The following is an 18,531-nucleotide window of genomic DNA, read 5'->3' on the forward strand; positions in this document are numbered from 1 at the left end:
GGGGGGGGGGGAACAGGGCAGTTTACAAACCCAGACAGCATCCCTTCCTCTCTTCCTAATGTTCCAGAAATCAAATCCAGAAGTGTGTGCGTGCCTGAGCTTCCACTTGTTTCCAGGTGGCAGATGTAGTGATCTCATGTATCTCAGTGGTCCAGGCATCTCAATGGGGACGCTATTGCACTGTTTTGGGGTTGTGTTACAGCGCCATAGCGCTCTTAAAAGAATGTTTTTTTTAAAAGGACGGAGATCACACCTGCAGGTGAAAAAGGGCGGGAAAACAAAGCGGAGCAGTCTGAAATGATAAACCGCTTCAGAGACAGTTCCTTACCGGTAGGGGAAAGGCTGTGTGAAATGGCCGTCCCTTTACCGGTTTATTCCAAGATGGTACAATAGCAGTTTTTAAAGGGTAATGTGAAATTCCCCAACGTAATGTTGTTTTCTAACTCCTGGTGGAAATAATATGTTATTGCTGCCTGACCATTGTTATGCTTATTTTTTTGATGCATAGGATTGCAGATTATTTCTGGTGCCATTGTATTATTTAATTGTGTGTTAAGTGAATGGATTTTAACAGGATTACCTTTTAACAAGGCCCAACAAATGAAGGGTTGTGTCCAGTGTTCTGTCTGCGGAAGTCACTGGTGAGTGTGGATTTTACTGCATTCTCCTTACCCAAGAAGTCTCTTCTGGCCCCAAGAAAGTTGATTTCTAGAGCTCTAGAGGACCTCTGGGAGAAATAGCCACATAGGTCTGAGTGCTGGAAGGCAGTGAGAGAACAAATTACCCCTTTTCCATCAGTGGCACTGCATTTGTGGAAGTGGGGAGAACAAATATGGCTTCACACTTTTTCCTGCCTCACTGTAGCCCTCAGGGGCATATGTCTACCCACACGAGTCCCATGACCTGAAAATCAACTTTCTGGGGGTCATAAAGGACCACCGAAGGAAGGGAAGGGAACAGTTCTTCCACTGACAGATCTCTGGATTCAACCAGAAGCTTAAATAATTGTTACAAACAGCTTATAAAGAAAATGGTGATGCTGATTTTATTTATTTATTTATTTTATTGTATTTATACTTCACCCTCCCCGCAAACGGGCTCAGGGCGGCTTACAACAGAGCACAAAGTGCATACAGTATATAAAAATAGAGCACTAAAAGTTTGGCAGTGTCCCACACACTGCCCTTTTCCCATGTGAGCTGGTGTAGTGCAGCAGCTGAGTTTGCGAGCTGCAAGCAAGAATGTCCCTGATTCAAATCTCACAGCTGCTATGAACTCACTAGTTGTGCAGTCCTAAACTGAGTTACAAATGTCTTAAATCCACTGATATCAATGGAGTTAGAAGAGTTTAACCATGTTTAAGATTGCACTGTAAGTGACCTTATTCAAGCTACACTTCTGTTGTTCTCAGCATAACGTGCACACTGGGAACAATTATGACAGCCTATTTTGCAGGACTGCAGTATCATCCTTGAAACTATATGTATGTCATTTATCATTCCCCCTCCCCCTCACATCTGTAGAATGTCTTTTCGTGAAAAGGTGATGAAGATATTGCATGTTTTATAATGTTTAAAGGTTTATGGGCTATGTTTTTTTTTGTTGTTGTTCTTAAATATATTTTCAGAATCAATTCTAGCTCTGGAAGACAGCCTTAAATCCAAAAAGAGTTGTACCTTTTACTGCCAATCTTGTGGTGAGAGTATAATAAAAGACCGGTAAGTGTTGTACCCCAGTATATTTTCCCTATGGATGAATATATTTACATGTTGCTGTAGGCTGGAAGAGTGAGCTCCACAGGATGTTAACAGGAGGCCAAGCAAGTAGCAATGGTGGTCATGTAGAATATTGGACAATGGCTTTGTACTTTCTGGTGGAGCGTTGGAGATCTCCTAGTAACTTACTACTTGTGTACTACCACAACTGGTTTTTTTTTCTGTGTAAACATGAATTACTTTTATGGCTCAAGAAAGCTAGCTCAATTTTATTTTTATTTGGTCCTAGTAAAGATATTATGATCTTTTTCCTGTCTCCCCCCTTTTTCCTCCTAAAGGACCAACAGGGATGCTTCCACTGCTTGTTTACTCCCTGCCTGTTTCCATGGATTTTCTGGTTTTTTAATAAGAGAACAGGGTTCTACCCACCCCCTTTCCATATTTCTTGGTCAGATTTCCATAATATTGGAAGCCACAGACATCCTAGTGGTCTGGCAGCTGGCCAGGGCTTGATAAACCTGATTTTGCTGCTAGCCTCGGGTTGTAAAGGCAGTGTGACTACTGAGTGCTTGAGAAGCCGATCATGTCTGGCTGGTGTACCTCGTTCAGCTTGGTGAGCTGTGCCAGCCTCTTTTATGTTTAACACACAGGAAAAGCTTTTTCACGGTGCTGCTCTTGCCATTCAGTAGCTTTTGGAGACCTGAGCAGAGTGGCATTTAAACTGATTTTCCTTTACTAACTTTCTTGGCATTGACCCCTCACATTAATCTAAAATATCACTGCACATTTGCTTTATAGGTACACTGAAAAATGAAAGTGTAGAAGGTGTTGTCGGTTTGGACTTCAGCTTATTGCATTACATTTTGTGGCAAGGGTTAATTTCCTAGCATAAACAGAAGACTTGGTATCCTGCTAAAGAAGGAATGCCTTTAGTGTTAGTCGAACCAAAGACCATTTTTTCCCTTATTAGCATAGAAACTGGTTTATATGTGTCTTATATATAAAAATTTATATTAAACATAAAAACAGAGTACTGAGGCAATTTCAGTAAACTAAACGTTTTCTAAATGTAAATGCCTGCCTTCGAAGCCAGTGTTAGTGAATTCGTAATATCAATATATTAAGGAGCTGCAGTGGCTCAAGTGGTTAAGACACTGAACTGCAGGCTGTGGAAGGTCAGTAGTTCAGCAGTTCGAGACCCGAGTGTGCCGCATGACGGAGTGAGCTCCCATCTCTAGTTCCAGCTCCTGCCAGCCTAACAGTTTGAAAGCAAGAAATTGCAAGTAGATAAATAGGTACCACTTCGGTGGGAAGGTAACAGCGTTCCGTGCCCCTTGGTGTTTAGCCATGCCGGCCTCATGACCACGGAAACGTCTTCGGACAGCGCTGGCTCTCTTCGGCTTTGAAACGGAGATGAGCACCGCAACCCTAGAGTTGGACTCGACTGGCTTTCAAGCAAGGGAACCTTTACCTTTACTAATATCAATATATTAAGTAATGCAAGTTCATCATGTTATTTATTTACGAATTTATGCCATACTTTTCTCCCTAATGGGGACCACAAGTGGCTTACATACAGTAGCCAGCTGTTTGGAGAAAAAATGGCCTACCCTTTTAATAGAAGAGTTAATGGGATTTTTGACCAAATTATGTTGTTGACTTTTTCCCCTTTAAAATGCTTTAAATGCTGATTTGCACAAATTAAGCCTGGGGCAGGACATTTTTTCTCTCTCCAGGCTGTTGACAACTGTCAGCTTACAGCAGGCAGAATTAAAATATAAATAAACAAAATAGACAGCTATGTCGTTGGCCAGTTCTGGATCCAATGGGCTGCCTCCTCCAAGGCTGAGTCTTGATCCATGAGCCAAGAACCTTTTGGGGTTTTTCGCCTCTGGCCATGCCAAAGCTGTATACCTGGAACAGGAAGGGGAAACAAAACCTGAGCCGGGATGTTCTGGAGTGGGCAGAGAGACTCCTCCCTGGTTATCAGTATTGCTGCGATTGTCTGCTCTGAGCTATGTTATCATGAGTGTTCACATAAAGAAATGGCAAGATGACAGGCAGACAGCAGGAGCAAGGTAAATCAGGGCATGGGCTGTGGACTTCTCTTTGTCGATGGTATGGCTCGGTATAAGGTCTTTTCATTTATGCTGTGTGGATTGAGCCTGGATAGAGGGCTGTGCCAAGCATAAAGACCGTAATACTGAGCTGTTCTGTGGGCATGTAATTTTTGGCCACATGAAAGTAATTGTTAATCACAGTAAGAGCTCCCCTGAGGTATCTGTCCTCGTTACTCCTTATTAATTCTAAGTATAGCATAGATAAGTTTTCAGTTATTCTTAAATAATGCAGCTCAGAAATTGCTCTAGTGCCACTGGAGGTCATACTGAGTCTTTCAGTATTTTTACCTTTAGGATGTGAAGATGGTACCTCCTCTCAGTGCTTAAATGGTTTGTTGCTGACATTCTTCTTTCCTAACTTTACCATCTTTTTGTTCTGTGACACTCATGTATAGCTTAAGGTAGTTATGAAATGTTTGTAGGCTGTGGGAAAGGAGGCAGGGTCCTCCCCCCCCTTACCAGGAAGTAGGATTGTTGGAAGTGGTATTATCAAGTCATTGCCAACCGTTAATGTGTGGATTTATTTATTTTTCTTTCCTGATGTTGACTCTGATCAAACTGTCTTTGATGGTTTTTGTAATTCTCCACATTGTTTTTCAGTCAACACTGATGAAATAGATGTGAGCCTGCCTAGTACCTGTTATATCACTGGTGAACAAGAACAGCCCTTCCCCCACCCTCAACCTCTAGAAGCAGTTTTTCATGTTCTTCTTTATTGTTTTAGTATGGTGAATTATGCATTTGTATCCACTTATCTGGATAAGGTATTACATAGCGCCTTCAAAAGAAAAAAGAGAGTCTTTTCACTACCCCTCCCTTCCATATCCTGCCATCTCAAGAACTCCTCCTTAGTTTGGAGCATCTGTGAGTCTTCCAACAATGGATGTTCTCCTATTGCAGCACATTCAATAAACATTTTTCCTTTTCTTTTAAAACTTTCTCTTAGCAGTGAAGTGGACTAGACAGGAAGTCGTTTATTACTCCTGCCACTCCACTGACTTTTCGAAGCTTTGATTGGAGTTGGGAAACAAGAAGAAAAGATCTAATTTTCCTTTCCCCCCCACGTATTATAATTGTACAATTATCAGATCAGTAAAGGATCCCAGTTAATGCCATAGCCGTGTCAAGGATGAAGTTGGTCTGCAGAAATGACTGTAGGTCTGAGTAATGTAACAACTAACATTTGCTGTCGTCTTCTTTAGGACATTTCTCAGAGTTCTTTCCCTTCCTGGGGAAAACTGGAGTGATTTGGTAGAGGAATGGTGCTGTCATCCCAACCCTTTCAATAGCAGGCTGCTGCACCCTCAAAATGATGATTGTTTTCTTGGACACAATTATTTCCTGGTGAATTCAGGAAGTGAGTCGACTCTGTCATCGTCTGAACGACTTCATTCACAGTCTCAGGGTGCTGCTTCTGGAAACAGTGGTTCTATCTTGGTGAGTGTGCTGGACATGAAACAATGAGCAGGAACAATGAAAAGAACAAGAAAAACTTCTCTCTATGTCTCTCAGAGTCACTAGCAATCAAAGGAGACAATGCAAGCCTTTTGTAGGACCAGTTGTCTGGCTCTCAACATAAGGCAGCTGTGTATATACACCCATGCACAAATGTAGTTGGCACTGCCATGCTTTGAGTCTTGAGAGGATCCTTTGAGCCAAGCTGTGCCTATTTGGTTGATGCAGAATATGGAGATAAAGTTAAGATCTGGACTCAAATCAGACGGAAAGCAAACTAGAAGAGGCCTAGTGGAGGACATGAAATTATGGAAAACACAAGAGAAACAAGTTCAGCCATGAATCTGTTTTTTATGTCCATTTGAATCTCAGATGATGGTCATTTTACCTTCATAACACCTAGGGAGAATTTACAAATATTTTCATTGCTTGTGAATTACAACATCAGGTTACAACTTATTATGTGGAAAAGCAGCTTTTCCATATTACCTTAAACAATGCTTTGTAATTAAAGTTTACACATTTTGCTGAGCATCATTGAATGATAAGTCACTGAGTAACAAACTTTTGAGTGACGTGGTTCCATGAGTAGTGAGTTAGGCCTTCGGGTCATTGATACTACTTTGTGTGTCTGGCACTCACATGGCAACTACACTCCAAATCAATGCACAGTACAGTGTTTAAATGCCACATGGTCTCACAGCATTCTAGCAGTTTTCTCTAGGGGGAAATATTTTCTTCAAGACAATATTGTGGTCCTTTTGTAGTAGAAGCATGAAAAGATAGGAACAGTGCCAGATGCCAGCAGCTGAAAGTTGTATAAGATACATTGATTTAATTTGTGTGGTGGAAAAGTATTGCCACTGATGTTCAAACTAGTGAAAACACTGAGTTTCCTGCCATTACCTGTGCATTGAAATATGGGAAAAATATATTTAGGTAGCAGTTGTCACTGCGGTGTTTTATAAGCACATATGGTCTCCAAATATTGGTTTGTTAGAAAACTATCTTCCCTGCTTGGTGGGGAAAGGAGCGGGATAAAAATTGAATAAATAAATAAATCAAACAATCTTCAGTATGGTTTATAATTGGAGTAAATTTCATTACAAGGAAATTCATTGTTGGTAGGCAATGTTGAGAACCACTGTGGTGTGGCAGTTAGCATGAAGGGACTAAGATCTGGTAGACACAGGTTTTAATTGCCACTCTGCCATAGAACGCTGCTGGGTTACCTTGTGGGAAATCAGGAAAGGTGAATCTTATGTGAAGCTTTATCTTTATGCAACTAAGGCTCCCTCTTCTTCTTGTCAAGCAAACATGCCGGCATTGTCCAGCTCTGCTCTACTTAAAGATTAATTGTAATTCCCTTGCTGCATCATTTTGTTTGTGCAAAGAACAGTGCTGATGCTGTCATGGTGTGGAGTTGTGGAAAGCTGTGGCACTTTTTCTTAACTTTCCTCTACCCCAGGAAGTCTCAGGTTCATATCATATCCCCTTGGTCACAAACTAGCTTTGTGAGCTTTCAAGCAAGGTGTTAGATTCCACACCCTTTTCTCCCTCTACTTGTAGTATGGGAATAAAAATGTTAGCCTGTTTTACAGAACTGCTGTAAGGCTTGATTTAATGATCACACAAGCAAACCAAAGTTTGTTTGTGGTTCTCATGACCCAGATCAATTACCAGGTACCACCAGATAGATGGTGGAAGTGTGTTTCTTTCCCTTAATGAGAGCTTAATCCTAGTTAAGAATCCCAGTGTATAATTTCCCCAGTAACTAGAACTTGCCCACCTTCGGATGTCATGACAAGTTGGGTATCTTTGGTCTTGAACGAAGAAGGGATCTCTTCTCATATATTCATGTGGTATTTTTACTGTGAATAATCTAGCATTTCACAATGGAACACTAATGTTCTGTATTTGGGGACCGTCTATCACTAATTATAATGGCTGGGACCAGCTGCAGTAATTTTTAAAGGCTGACTGGTATGGTACTGTTTTGCAAAATGGTAATAATCTTCTTTGATGTGGAAATGACATAGCTGGAAATAGAGACAAAGCCATTTGTTCTGGAGTTTAAAAAGTGAGCTGGGAGCTAAGTGTTAATAAAATTCTCCATAGGATTTAATTCCATGTTTAGAAAATGGCCTAACTTATTTAAAGTAGCAAAGTAAAGTTTTACATGTCTTTTCTGCAGAGATGAGACATTTTCAATGACATTTCTTTGCCCTACAGAATCCAAAGGCAAATAGCAGAGTAATTTGCAAGCGCTGCAAGACATTTTTGGGAGAGGCTGTGTCCCCAGGTATGGAGTACACAAACAAAACGTTTCTGAGGTTTACTTAGTTCCCCAATGGTAGAAATGAAAAAGTTTCCCATCTTTTTTTTAAATTGAGACTGTTCTTGTGCCTTTAATATTGTCCTCAAATACAGAAATGTTGGAGCTGAAGATTTCCCCCACCACTTACCTGCTTGAAAAGGTACAATTGATTTCTTTAAGGATGGTCCCTATCAGGGGTCATTTCGTGGAAAAAGAGGTGCAGGAGCTCATTAACATAACTCATTAGCATCTGTATATGCCACGCCCCCTGACATCACCGGAAGTGTGTCAGAAGGCAACACCCACCGCTCAGGCTCCACTGGACTCTTTTGGATTGCTAGCTATGGGGGGGGGGGAGAGAACGCGCAGATCTGCCCTCACAGAGGAGGGAGAGCTTGTACCTGAATAAACCTTGGCCTTAAATGTGTCACTGGACTGTTTTGGATTGTTATCTGGGGAGGCTCTGCAACTTACCTGGCTGCTTCTTGCTCCTTGTGGCCTGGGACTGCTGGCAGCAGAGGGCAGGGCTTGTTGCATGTGCTCTTTACTACCGTAGCTCCGCTCCTGTGCACTCCTGCAGGAAATGACCCCTGGTCCCTATTCATCTCAAATCAGACCAACTTTAAAAATGACAATGTTCTTTGAATCAGTTTGTATGGCACAATAGCCATCAAAAGGCAAATTTTTACACTCTTCATCATCCAACTAGCAAAGGTGGCATAGCCCTTCCTGATATACAGTTTTATTATTAGGCATCAATTCTATTTTTATACCAAAACTGTATACTTCTGAGTACCAAGAGGTTTGGAAAATAATAGAAGGCTTGATGTACCCCACAAATATCAAAAGTTTATTATGGTGTAAAGCTAATGAACGTCCTAAAGAAATCCAAACTAATGAATTCTTAATCTCATTATTTCAGACTTGGGACAAATACAAGAACTCATTCGCTCCCTTTCCTTCTCCAACTTCTAGCTAATTAGGTCAAAGCTGGTTCCCTCCTGGAAACAATCATTCTTACTTCTTGATATGGAGACAATCTGATTTGTCCAAATTCATTGATTTTTTTGCATAATGGTAGAATAATGGATAAATTGCGATTAGAACAGAAAGCGAAAGTTACTATTCCATGGTTTGAGTACTTCCAATTAAAACACTTGATCGATTCACCTCATATACAGAGTCAACTTAACAGACTTCTTACTGAATTTGAGAGATTTATAAAACAATATTCACCCACTCAAAAAGGATTATTTTCCAGAATGTATGATATTTTATTACAACGCACCTTAGATCATCACTTACACTATCAAATTGCATGGAACAGAGATTGCAGTCTTATTATTAGTGATTCTCAATGGGATAAAGTATGGCAAGCCCCTACATATTGTTCCAAACCTTTTAAAATACAACTCCTGGCATATATTAACGTGCTGGTACACAACTCCTTCCTGGCTTCATTGTGTAAATTCTAGGATGTCTCCACAATGTTGAAAGGATTGTGGGGAATTGGGGACACTAATACATTGTTGGTGGTCTTGCAAAGTTGTTCACAAAGTCTGGAAAGATATTCTTCACCAAATCGAGCTCATTACTAGTTATCAGGTCCCTGAAAAAAATTGAACTTACTTTAATTGATTTCTTGCACAATCCAGAGATTCCTGAATTTAGGCAAGAACTCATTATGATATTGCTTATAGCAGCCAAATGGGTAATTGCAACCTACTGGAAAAAGACTTCCATACCCTCTGTTGATGAATGGTATGCTAAGGTGTGGGAAATATTCTTGATGGACAAGATAGCTGAATTTTATAGCTAACAGAGACGTGTTTAGGCTTCCCCAATCGATTAGACAAATGGTGTCCCTTTTGGAATATGCAGCAGACAGCATCACTTCTAAAGGGTACTTGATTAATTCTTGATACTATGACATTATGATCCTTTTGTAGGCCTGTTTGTGTAACTTTTGTGTCCTGATTAACAGGAGTATAGTTCATGAATTGTTAAGTTTATACTAATAAAGTAACATCAGTCACACTTATGGTAATAGTTTTTGGATATGTAACACTATAATATTTTGGGTATGTAATACTATGATATAATATACTATAATATAGTGTTCCTGATTAATGATAGGCTATTCATGGTACAGTATTCATAGACATTTTTGAATGATTTAAATATATTGCTTAGTGATGCATTTAATGATATGGTTATCTGTGAATGCATGATTAAGATTGTACCTTGTTCATTGCTGTTATATTTCAATAAATTTTAATTATTATTTTTTTTTAAAGGAGGGGACAAATAAACATTATTTTTTCAGCAGTGTTTAGTAAAGCAAAATGCATGTCATGGTATCATGGTGCTGGGAGTTGCCCTATCAGAAAGCGCTGAAGAAGCGGAGAAGGGCAGGAAAACCCTCGCTTCAGAAGCATCACAGTCTGCATTTTGTTACAGGGAGAGAAGAGGGAGGTGTGTGTGTGTGGGGAGACACACAGCTGTTCTTGTGGGTAGTGGATGCCTAGCTGTTTCACCTTCCAATTACTGGCATGTGGGTTGTTTACGATTAGTCCTCTGACCCATCTGTGTGGCACTATCAGTCTTTAATTGTCTGCTTTATTATGTATTATTTATTCGAAATTTTTGTTTGTTTCTAGGTGTCACAAAATATTATTTCACTGAATTGCTCGTTCAGTCGTCTGAAGAGAGTTTTAATGCAATACCAAGGTGTGAAGGCTAAAATTGTATAATGTTTTCAATATTGAAATGGTATTGCTCTTTAAATGTCTAGATCCTTGTTCTTTTCCCTTACAAGTTTCAGGAAATAAGCGATATATGTTAAGTCTGATCCTGCTGTTTTAAGAGACCAATCAATTTAAATAAGTTATTTATTATTAAGTACCTTTTTGTCTGTCCCATCCTCCAAGGAGCTTAGGGTGGCATATGTTGTTCTCTCCCCTCCATTTATCCTTACAACAAGCCTGTGAGGTAGGTTAGGCTGAGCAAAGTGACTGGCCCAAGTTTGCCCATCTGGCTTCACGGGCATCTCTACCTGGTTCTCCCAGATCCTATTCTGACACTCAGTGGCTACACAGCGCTGTCCGGTGCTGACTATTTAGTGAGTGTGTGTAGCTTTGTCTGATCTCTGTCATATTTATGCAGTTTTATTGTAACACTAGTGAATGGAGTTACTGAACTCAAAGATCACCTTGAACCTTATGTGAGATGATTCACATATGTCTGATGAAGGGATGCCAATATCTGTGGTGCCTAAAGGCTATAAACATATGGAACTTGGAAACCTCTGAATATCAGGACTAAGGGGCAGGATCAGGAGAAGGCCTTGGCCTCTGTGCTGTGTTTGCTGGCCCTTCAAGGCAGCTGGTTGGCCACTCTGAGAAACAGGATGCTGGACTGGAAGGCCACTGGTCTGATCCGGCAGGGCTCCCGTTTTATAAAAGTGCCAGAATATGTGGTATTGCACATATTCTGAACACTGCAATAATACTTCCCTTGCACTTAGGTCTTTTGGCCCAGAGAAAGATCCACGCCCCCTTTTTTGTGCATGTTTTCTCCTGCTGGATCCAGGTGATTAGTCATTGTGAGGCTGGAATCCAGTAGCATTTTACGCTGCAGTCTATAAATTTTTAATTGTCTGCTTTATTATGCATTTGTCTGCATCATCATCATTATTATGCATTTATTATTATTATTTTGCATTTGTCTGCTTTATTATTGTCTGTTTTATTATGCATATTAGGCAGTTGTTCTCCAAATTATGCAATAGACCGCTGATAATGTATTTCAAAGCCATTTTCTCCATCTTATTGGGGCCATTCCTTCTTTACTTTTCCTGAGTGATGCCTCAGATACCTCTGCCCTTGAAAGGCACTTTATCATCCTTGTAATGTCCTTCTAACGTCACCGTTGGTGATTTGCTGACAACAGTATTAGTAGTCCCCAACTTGAGTGTTCATTTGCTGTTGTAGCAAATCTTAGGGTTAATCAGGAGCAAATTATGCAAACCTAATGTTGTTATAATTAATTTCAGCTATGAATAATATAATTGGCAATTACAAGCTGATATCTAATTATTTTTTCTAGCCTGTACCGTTTCAGCTTCAGTTAAAGTTTTCTATTTCTTTCTAATTGGAAGATGGTTTTAACATAAAATGTTTCAGACAGTCCAGTTAGACGCTCAGGAAAATGCACATATTCAATGGTTACCATGAAATACAGCCTGCTGTGAGCACCTTGTGTCATTATTGTGCAACAAATTCATTTTTTTTTCATATGAAAGTGAAAAGATTTTTGTCAGTGCACGTTATGCGTAGATTTAAGAAACTTACAGTACCATCCTAAGATGAGCTACACTCTTCTAAGCTCACTGACTTCGATGGACTTAGGTGTAACTCTGCCTAAGATGGCACTATTAGTGTTGGGGGTGGCTGTGGCCCACTGGTAGATTATCTTGGTCTGAAGCAGCAGAACAAAGTTTGAGTCCAGTGGCACCTTTAAGACAACAAAGCTTTATTTAAGGTATGAGCTTTCATGGACAAGCACACTTCTCCAGATACAATGAAATGGAAATTACCAATCCATACATATAGGTAGATGGTGAGTACTCATGATATATGCTAATTTACTGCTCACCCTCTACCTTTATGTATGGACTGGTAATTTCCATTTTATTGTATCTGGAGAAGTGTGCTTGTCCATGAAAGCTTATACCTTGAATAAAACTTTGTTGGTCTTAAAGGTACCACTGGTCTCAAACTTTGTTCTGGTAGAGCATCTGTTTGGCATGCAGAAGGTACCAGGCTCAAAATGCGGTATCGCCAGTTAAAATATCTGGCAGTAGGTGATGTGAAAGACCTCTGCCTGAAACCTTGGAGAGCCACTGCCAGTCTGAGTAGACAATACTGACCTTGAGGGACTAAAGGTCTGATTCAGTGTAAGGCAGTTTCATGAGTGACTAAGGGTGCACTGGAGAGCCATCACTAAGGCAATGTTTATATTAAAAAGATCTGGCAAAGTTTTTGCTGAAGGGGGGAGATAAGCACTGTATGGGTACACTCAAGCTTGGGGCACATGTGCATACACATGCACATGCTCACTCACACGTAGCAGGCTTCCTTAATAAGTTTACCAGGCTTGTTTTCATTAATTTGAAGCATTTGTATTGAGACACAACGCAAAATAAGATTAGCAGTGGCAATTCATTATAGAGTCAGGAGAAGATGTGTTATTATGGAAGAAAGGTGAGGGTGGGGAGGAGAAGAGAGTAGATTTATTGTTGTAAATAATTTGGACTATTACTGTTTCAGGACTGTAGTAATGGCATTGTATTAACATAAAACAAATTATTTCTGCAGGACTAGCTTTCCTGACTAACCTGCCCTGTGAGGGCACAGCTTTGTGCCTGCTCCCTGCTTGAACTGCTAGTACAATGTAATTTGTTCATTTTCTAGTTCCTCCAAGGAGCTCAGGCTGGCATGCAGGGTCCTCCTCCCCCTGTAGTTTTATTTTCACAACAGTCCTGTAAGTTAAGTTAGACAGAGAGGTGGTAAACTGTCCCGAGTCTCCACAGTCCTCATTTTGCAGTCTGACCTCTTACAATGCTGCAGCTGGCATGTACCTTGCTTGCCCTTTATTAAGGGTTACAGGGCCTTACAAGTCCCCGCAGTTAAATCCCATTCAAAAGGTCGGGGTTTTGGAGGTTTGGCAATCTTTATAACAGTAGATCTGGACATCGAATTGCAAGCATTGGAAAACAGTTGTCCAAGTAATTTTGGTAATGTTATATGTATTAACACCTGCACACCTCTAAATAATTCCAATATAAACCCAATGGAAGTCCCTGGGATTCTCTGGGAGCCTCCATTGAAGTATTACCTTCTCAATTTCCTAATTTACATTTTATACCAGGTGGCGACTTCAATGGAAGAATTGGACCAGGTGCCTTAGACACAAGAGCTAGTATGAACTCGCTAATTGCTGCTCACGCATCCCTTTTAGATCGCTCTTCTAAGGATAAGGTTATTAATAAATCAGGACTCAAGTTCTTGGAACTGCTCTCATGGGCCAATTTAAATGTCCTAAATTGCACGTATTTGGATGTAACTGGTGGCTCCTTTGCTTATCTGTCTTACAGGCCAGTACAATTGATTATTTTGCTGTATCACCTACTTTATTGAATTTTGTAGACAGGTTCACGGTTGTCGATAGCCCTCTAAGGGACCACTGCCCATTGAGACTTATATTTAATTTTAATAATAATATTTTTTCTGAAATCAGTTCCTGAATTTGCAGAAGGTATAACCCCAGGCTGCAGGAGACTTAAGTGGTCGGAGCAACTAAACACTAAATTATCCCAAACTCTTGCTAATTCTGAGTTGGAGTCTATGAAGTTAGCCCTTTCTCTGCCAGATAATGATGCTATCAAAACTTTTCAAACCATAAACAACTACCTTAAATCCTCTTTTATGAATAGCCGGCCAGTTAACCCCTTACCTTATGCCAGTAATGCTGGTATGACCAGGAGTGTAAGGCGATTAAAAAAGAGCTACTGTCTTTAATAGACTGGTAAGGCAGAACAATTATGACTAATTGATGCCTTACCTCTTGAAACTTAGGACTTATTATAAAAAATTAATCAAATTAAAGAAAAGGGACCATGTCAAATCATTATGGAATGAGCTCAAACTGGCTGTCTCAAGGGAAAATGAAGGACGCTTCTGGGACATTGTCTCCATTGGTATAAACAGCTCCTCCCAACAGATAGCAGCACATATCCCTCCTAAAATCTGGATACAGCACTTCAGTAAGGTTTTTGGGTCATGTGCATCTTCTTTCCCTGTAGTTACATCTCAGTCATAGAGTTCCATCTTAGATACCTCCGACCTCCCTGAATGGGCCCCAGTTTCAGAGAAAGAGATCAAAGATATAATTACCTCTTTGGCTTCCAGAAAATCACCTGGGGAAGATTTGATCCCCAGATTTTTATAAAGCTTTTCCCACATGGTGGTCATCTGTGCTAGTCACACACAAATTAATGGCACAGGTTTAATTCCCTCCGGTTGGAAGCTAAGTATTATTGTTCCCGTGTTCCTTGCCTTGCTTTTCCCTCTCCTTGTCCTTTTTGCTTTCTTCCACTGTTGTCTTACTAAAATAGTTTTGCTGTCTTGGAGACGAAGGGCAAAGAGAGGCTAGGGAAATGCAGATGTGTCCTCTCAACACAAGGTTTGTCATGGGATTTTTTTGCCTGTACTCATCCATTATGCAAACAGTGGCACGTCCAAGTACTTTTTGTGAAACTGTCTCTTCTCTTCAAAAACAGATCTCTCTTTATACAGAGCATTGTAGCCCAGTGCCTTCTAGAGCTTTCTTCAGTCAGAAGCACATTTAGATTCCGTATACAAGGGACCGAGGGCACCATCTACATCTTGGTAAGATTCAGTTCCCACTTTTGTTCAAAGGTATCCGGGCCGCAATCCTATGCACACATACTAGGGAGTATGTTCCATAGCACTGCACTTGCTGGTGACTTAACTCCAGTGCCCTCCACTTTGATAGCTTTAGTCCTCCACCCCCCAATTGAGAACATGAAACAGTGCTTAGATGTGTAACAGAATTTCAAAATGTGTTTGAAATCATCCCCACGCTTCTAATGGCAACCAAAATCATGGTTTACCATTGGTTCACTCTGGATTATCTTGGATTTACAGAAATTGCAGATCACTGCATGGGGAGGGGGGGTGTCTAAGGAATTGGGGCAGGGAAGTTGGTTTTTAAAATTCTACTTCTCTTAAACTGTGGGAGCATGTGTGTGCATATATTAACCTGCTGTCAGGTTCCCAGTCAACTCACTCTCCATGCAGGCTTTCTTAGGAGAAAGTTTATTGAGGAGATTTGGGATGCTGAAAAGGTGTCAGGACTGAGGGACAAAAGCAAGGACCCAGCGTATAACTAAAACCCACATTCCATGCATACGTCATACAATCACAAGTATAAGCAATCCTAAGAACCCAGACAGATACATTGGTTCAACTACCCATTCAAAAGTCTTATCTTCTTTAAGGACACTCTCATGTGAAAGTTCCATGAGGTGCTGCTTGGGGAAAAGGTTACCAGCATTGCCTCCCTAAACTACAGACATTCACACAGCCTCTCTTCCTTCCCCTCCCCCCAGGAATGTCAGCGAGGGTGAGCGATAAGCAGGACAGCTGGATACATCTACGTTAGCCAGGGAAGTGAGGAAGAGGGGAAAGGGGTGTGTGGGGTACAGAAAGCACGTTGCTAATACCACAGGTACAGAGAACATAGTAGGAGACGAACCCGAGGCTGACACCTGCCTATGCTTGCTAAAAAATCAACATGTAGATGTGTAGAGAGAGGCTTTACATAAAATAGACTGTTCTCTCTGAAAGTGTAAATTGTATGGCTGATTTTTAATTCCCAGGTGTGGCTACTGAATTCTGACACATTATTGGCAGAATCTTCTGGAAACTCAACCTCTAATAATGGTTTCACATTCTTTGAACATGGTGTGATGTCTAATTCAGAGCCTTCAGAGATTAGGAATGCCATCAAAGTTCTTTACCATCCCTGCCTTAAAAGAAGAAATAAGGAGTAAGTATCCATCATATGCACGTCTTTTAAATATATATGTATATAGTGGGCTTTATTCTTTATTGCCAAGGTTCAAATTTGTTAGCCAAACTGCTTTATCTACAGCAGATGGTGAACTAAATTTAATATGGGTTCCTGCCAAAGTTTACGGAGGTCCAGTCCACCCCAAGAATATCCCAGTGAGAGAGTCGAGACTGGTGAATTCAAAACAATTTGTCTTTTACTAAAGAATATCAAAATCGCATAAACACAAAACAGAATCTCACACACACAATCAAGTTCCTTAGGAGTACAGAAATAGAAAAATAGTTCCTTTTTACTTAGGAGGTAGGTAGGTATGGTTCATACTTATCTGTTCCTGAAGCCTTGTCTGTTGCAATGAAGAATTGAGGGGAAGAAAATAGAACCTAGGGGTATTTCTAACTCACACTGCCAGAACCAGCCGACAAAGTGTGGACCTCTTTGGCTGCAGTCCAAGAGATCAAGAATAGACAAAGGGTTGTTGGATAGCAAGTTGGACTTTAGGAGATAAAAGCAGACAGAGGATGATGAAGGGTTTGCGGCTAACAAAGACCCAACACATGGTCTTCACCTTTTATAGGTGAATCTTTGGGGTAGGTGGCAACCTTGCCATCCTGATATCCACCTACTTGTTAGTCCGTCCCATGATTACAACAATTGGTGCGTGTAGTAAGGGCGTCTACTTTAGGGGTTTGGCCAATATTTGAAACACTAAACTCTAACTCTGGGACAAGCCATCTGATCAGGTGTGAAGTCTTGGCGTCAGGACCTTCCTTGATGTGCAGATAGATCTCGGCTTTCCCAGGCAATCAAAGCAACATCTGCCAGTACCTGGGCAGTTTGGGGAATAGAGTTACTTAGTGTTCTGCCTCTCTTCTGGTTTTATGATTTTGTCTTATACTATTTACATATTGATGGGATTATAAGCATCTCTGTTTTCAGTGTGCAGACTTGAAGGGTGCATTATGATACATAGAACTTAGAATTCCACGAGACATCTACCATAAATATAGGACAAGTGAGAATATATTTCTATTGAACAAACTAATTTATTGAACAAAGTGAGATTTTATGTAAACAAAAACTTTTAAAAAGCCCCTCCCACAGCAACCATGTATGACTGGTTAAGCCCCTTTGTGGGATGAAGGCTTGCTCCTGTTTTCCTTTAAAATTTTTATATGCCTAAGAGAGCAATCCTAAGCAGGTTTACTTAGAAGTAAATTCTGTTCAATGGGATTTACTCTCAGGAAGGTGTTCTTAGAATTTCAGCCTACGGCTATATCTACTCATTTCTTAAGAGTCCTCTAAATGTTTTTGGCTCTACCATACCCCCAGAATAGCTGGTTAGTGCTCACCCATATGACTTCCCTGGAAATTGTCCTTCCTTTGTTTAGCAAAGAGCATATCATAAGCAGCGGTCTTATTGTAGATCAGCCTACGGCTATATCTACTCATTTCTTAAGAGTCCTCTAAATGTTTTTGGCTCTACCATACCCCCAGAATAGCTGGTTAGTGCTCACCCATATGACTTCCCTGGAAATTGTCCTTCCTTTGTTTAGCAAAGAGCATATCATAAGCAGCGGTCTTATTGTAGATGCTCATTTGTGAGCGACTGGCATTAAAGCTATGAGTGAGCAATTTGGCTACTGCATAAATTAGTTTGCTCTGGAGGCAGACAAAAATGTATGAGCCGGAGGCTAAAAAACTGTTAGCTACCTTGCACTTAGAGGAAACACTGGACAAAACCCAGGTGCCCTCAGGAGGTCCACCAGCAGGGCCAAAACTCCAGGAGCCCTCCCACTTTTGCCCCCCAAGCACCAAGAATGCAGAGCATCACTGCGCCAGACATTAGAACATAAGAGAAGCCATGTTGGATCAGGCCAGTGGCCCATCCAGTCCAACACTCTGTGTCACACATCAGTCAAAAATACCAGGTGCCCTCAGGAGGTCTGGCAGTGGGGCCAGAACACCAGAAGCCCTCCCACTGTCCCCCCCTTAAGCACCAAGAATACAGAGCATCCCTTGCCCCAGACATAAGAACATAAGAGAAGCCAATGCTGGCTCAGGCCAATGGCCCCTGCAGTCCAACACTCTGTTACACAGGGGCCAAAGATACCAGGGGCCATCAGGAGGTCCAGCAGTGGGGCCAGGACACCATAAGCCCTCCCACTGTTCCCCCCCCCAAGCACCAAGAATACAGAGCATCCCTTGCCCCAGACATAAGAACATAAGAGAAGCTAATGCTGGATCAGGCCAATGGCCCCTGCAG

At 41.0% G+C, this 18,531-nt stretch overlaps 1 protein-coding gene across 1 annotated transcript in view; it reads left to right on the forward strand.

Moving 5' to 3' along the window:
• UBE3D (ubiquitin protein ligase E3D) overlaps positions 1 to 18,531 on the forward strand; it is a 94,070-nt gene that overhangs the window by 4,416 nt on the left and 71,123 nt on the right. The window contains exons 3-8 of the mRNA XM_015412808.1: positions 1,628 to 1,718; positions 5,038 to 5,272; positions 7,523 to 7,592; positions 10,268 to 10,337; positions 14,950 to 15,058; positions 16,072 to 16,241. Coding sequence (XP_015268294.1) covers positions 1,628 to 1,718; positions 5,038 to 5,272; positions 7,523 to 7,592; positions 10,268 to 10,337; positions 14,950 to 15,058; positions 16,072 to 16,241 — 745 coding nt within the window. The remainder of the gene's footprint in view (positions 1 to 1,627; positions 1,719 to 5,037; positions 5,273 to 7,522; positions 7,593 to 10,267; positions 10,338 to 14,949; positions 15,059 to 16,071; positions 16,242 to 18,531) is intronic.

Source organism: Gekko japonicus, unplaced genomic scaffold (assembly GCF_001447785.1).
Source record: "Gekko japonicus isolate JY-2015 unplaced genomic scaffold, Gekko_japonicus_V1.1 scaffold989, whole genome shotgun sequence".
NCBI lineage: Eukaryota > Metazoa > Chordata > Lepidosauria > Squamata > Gekkonidae > Gekko > Gekko japonicus.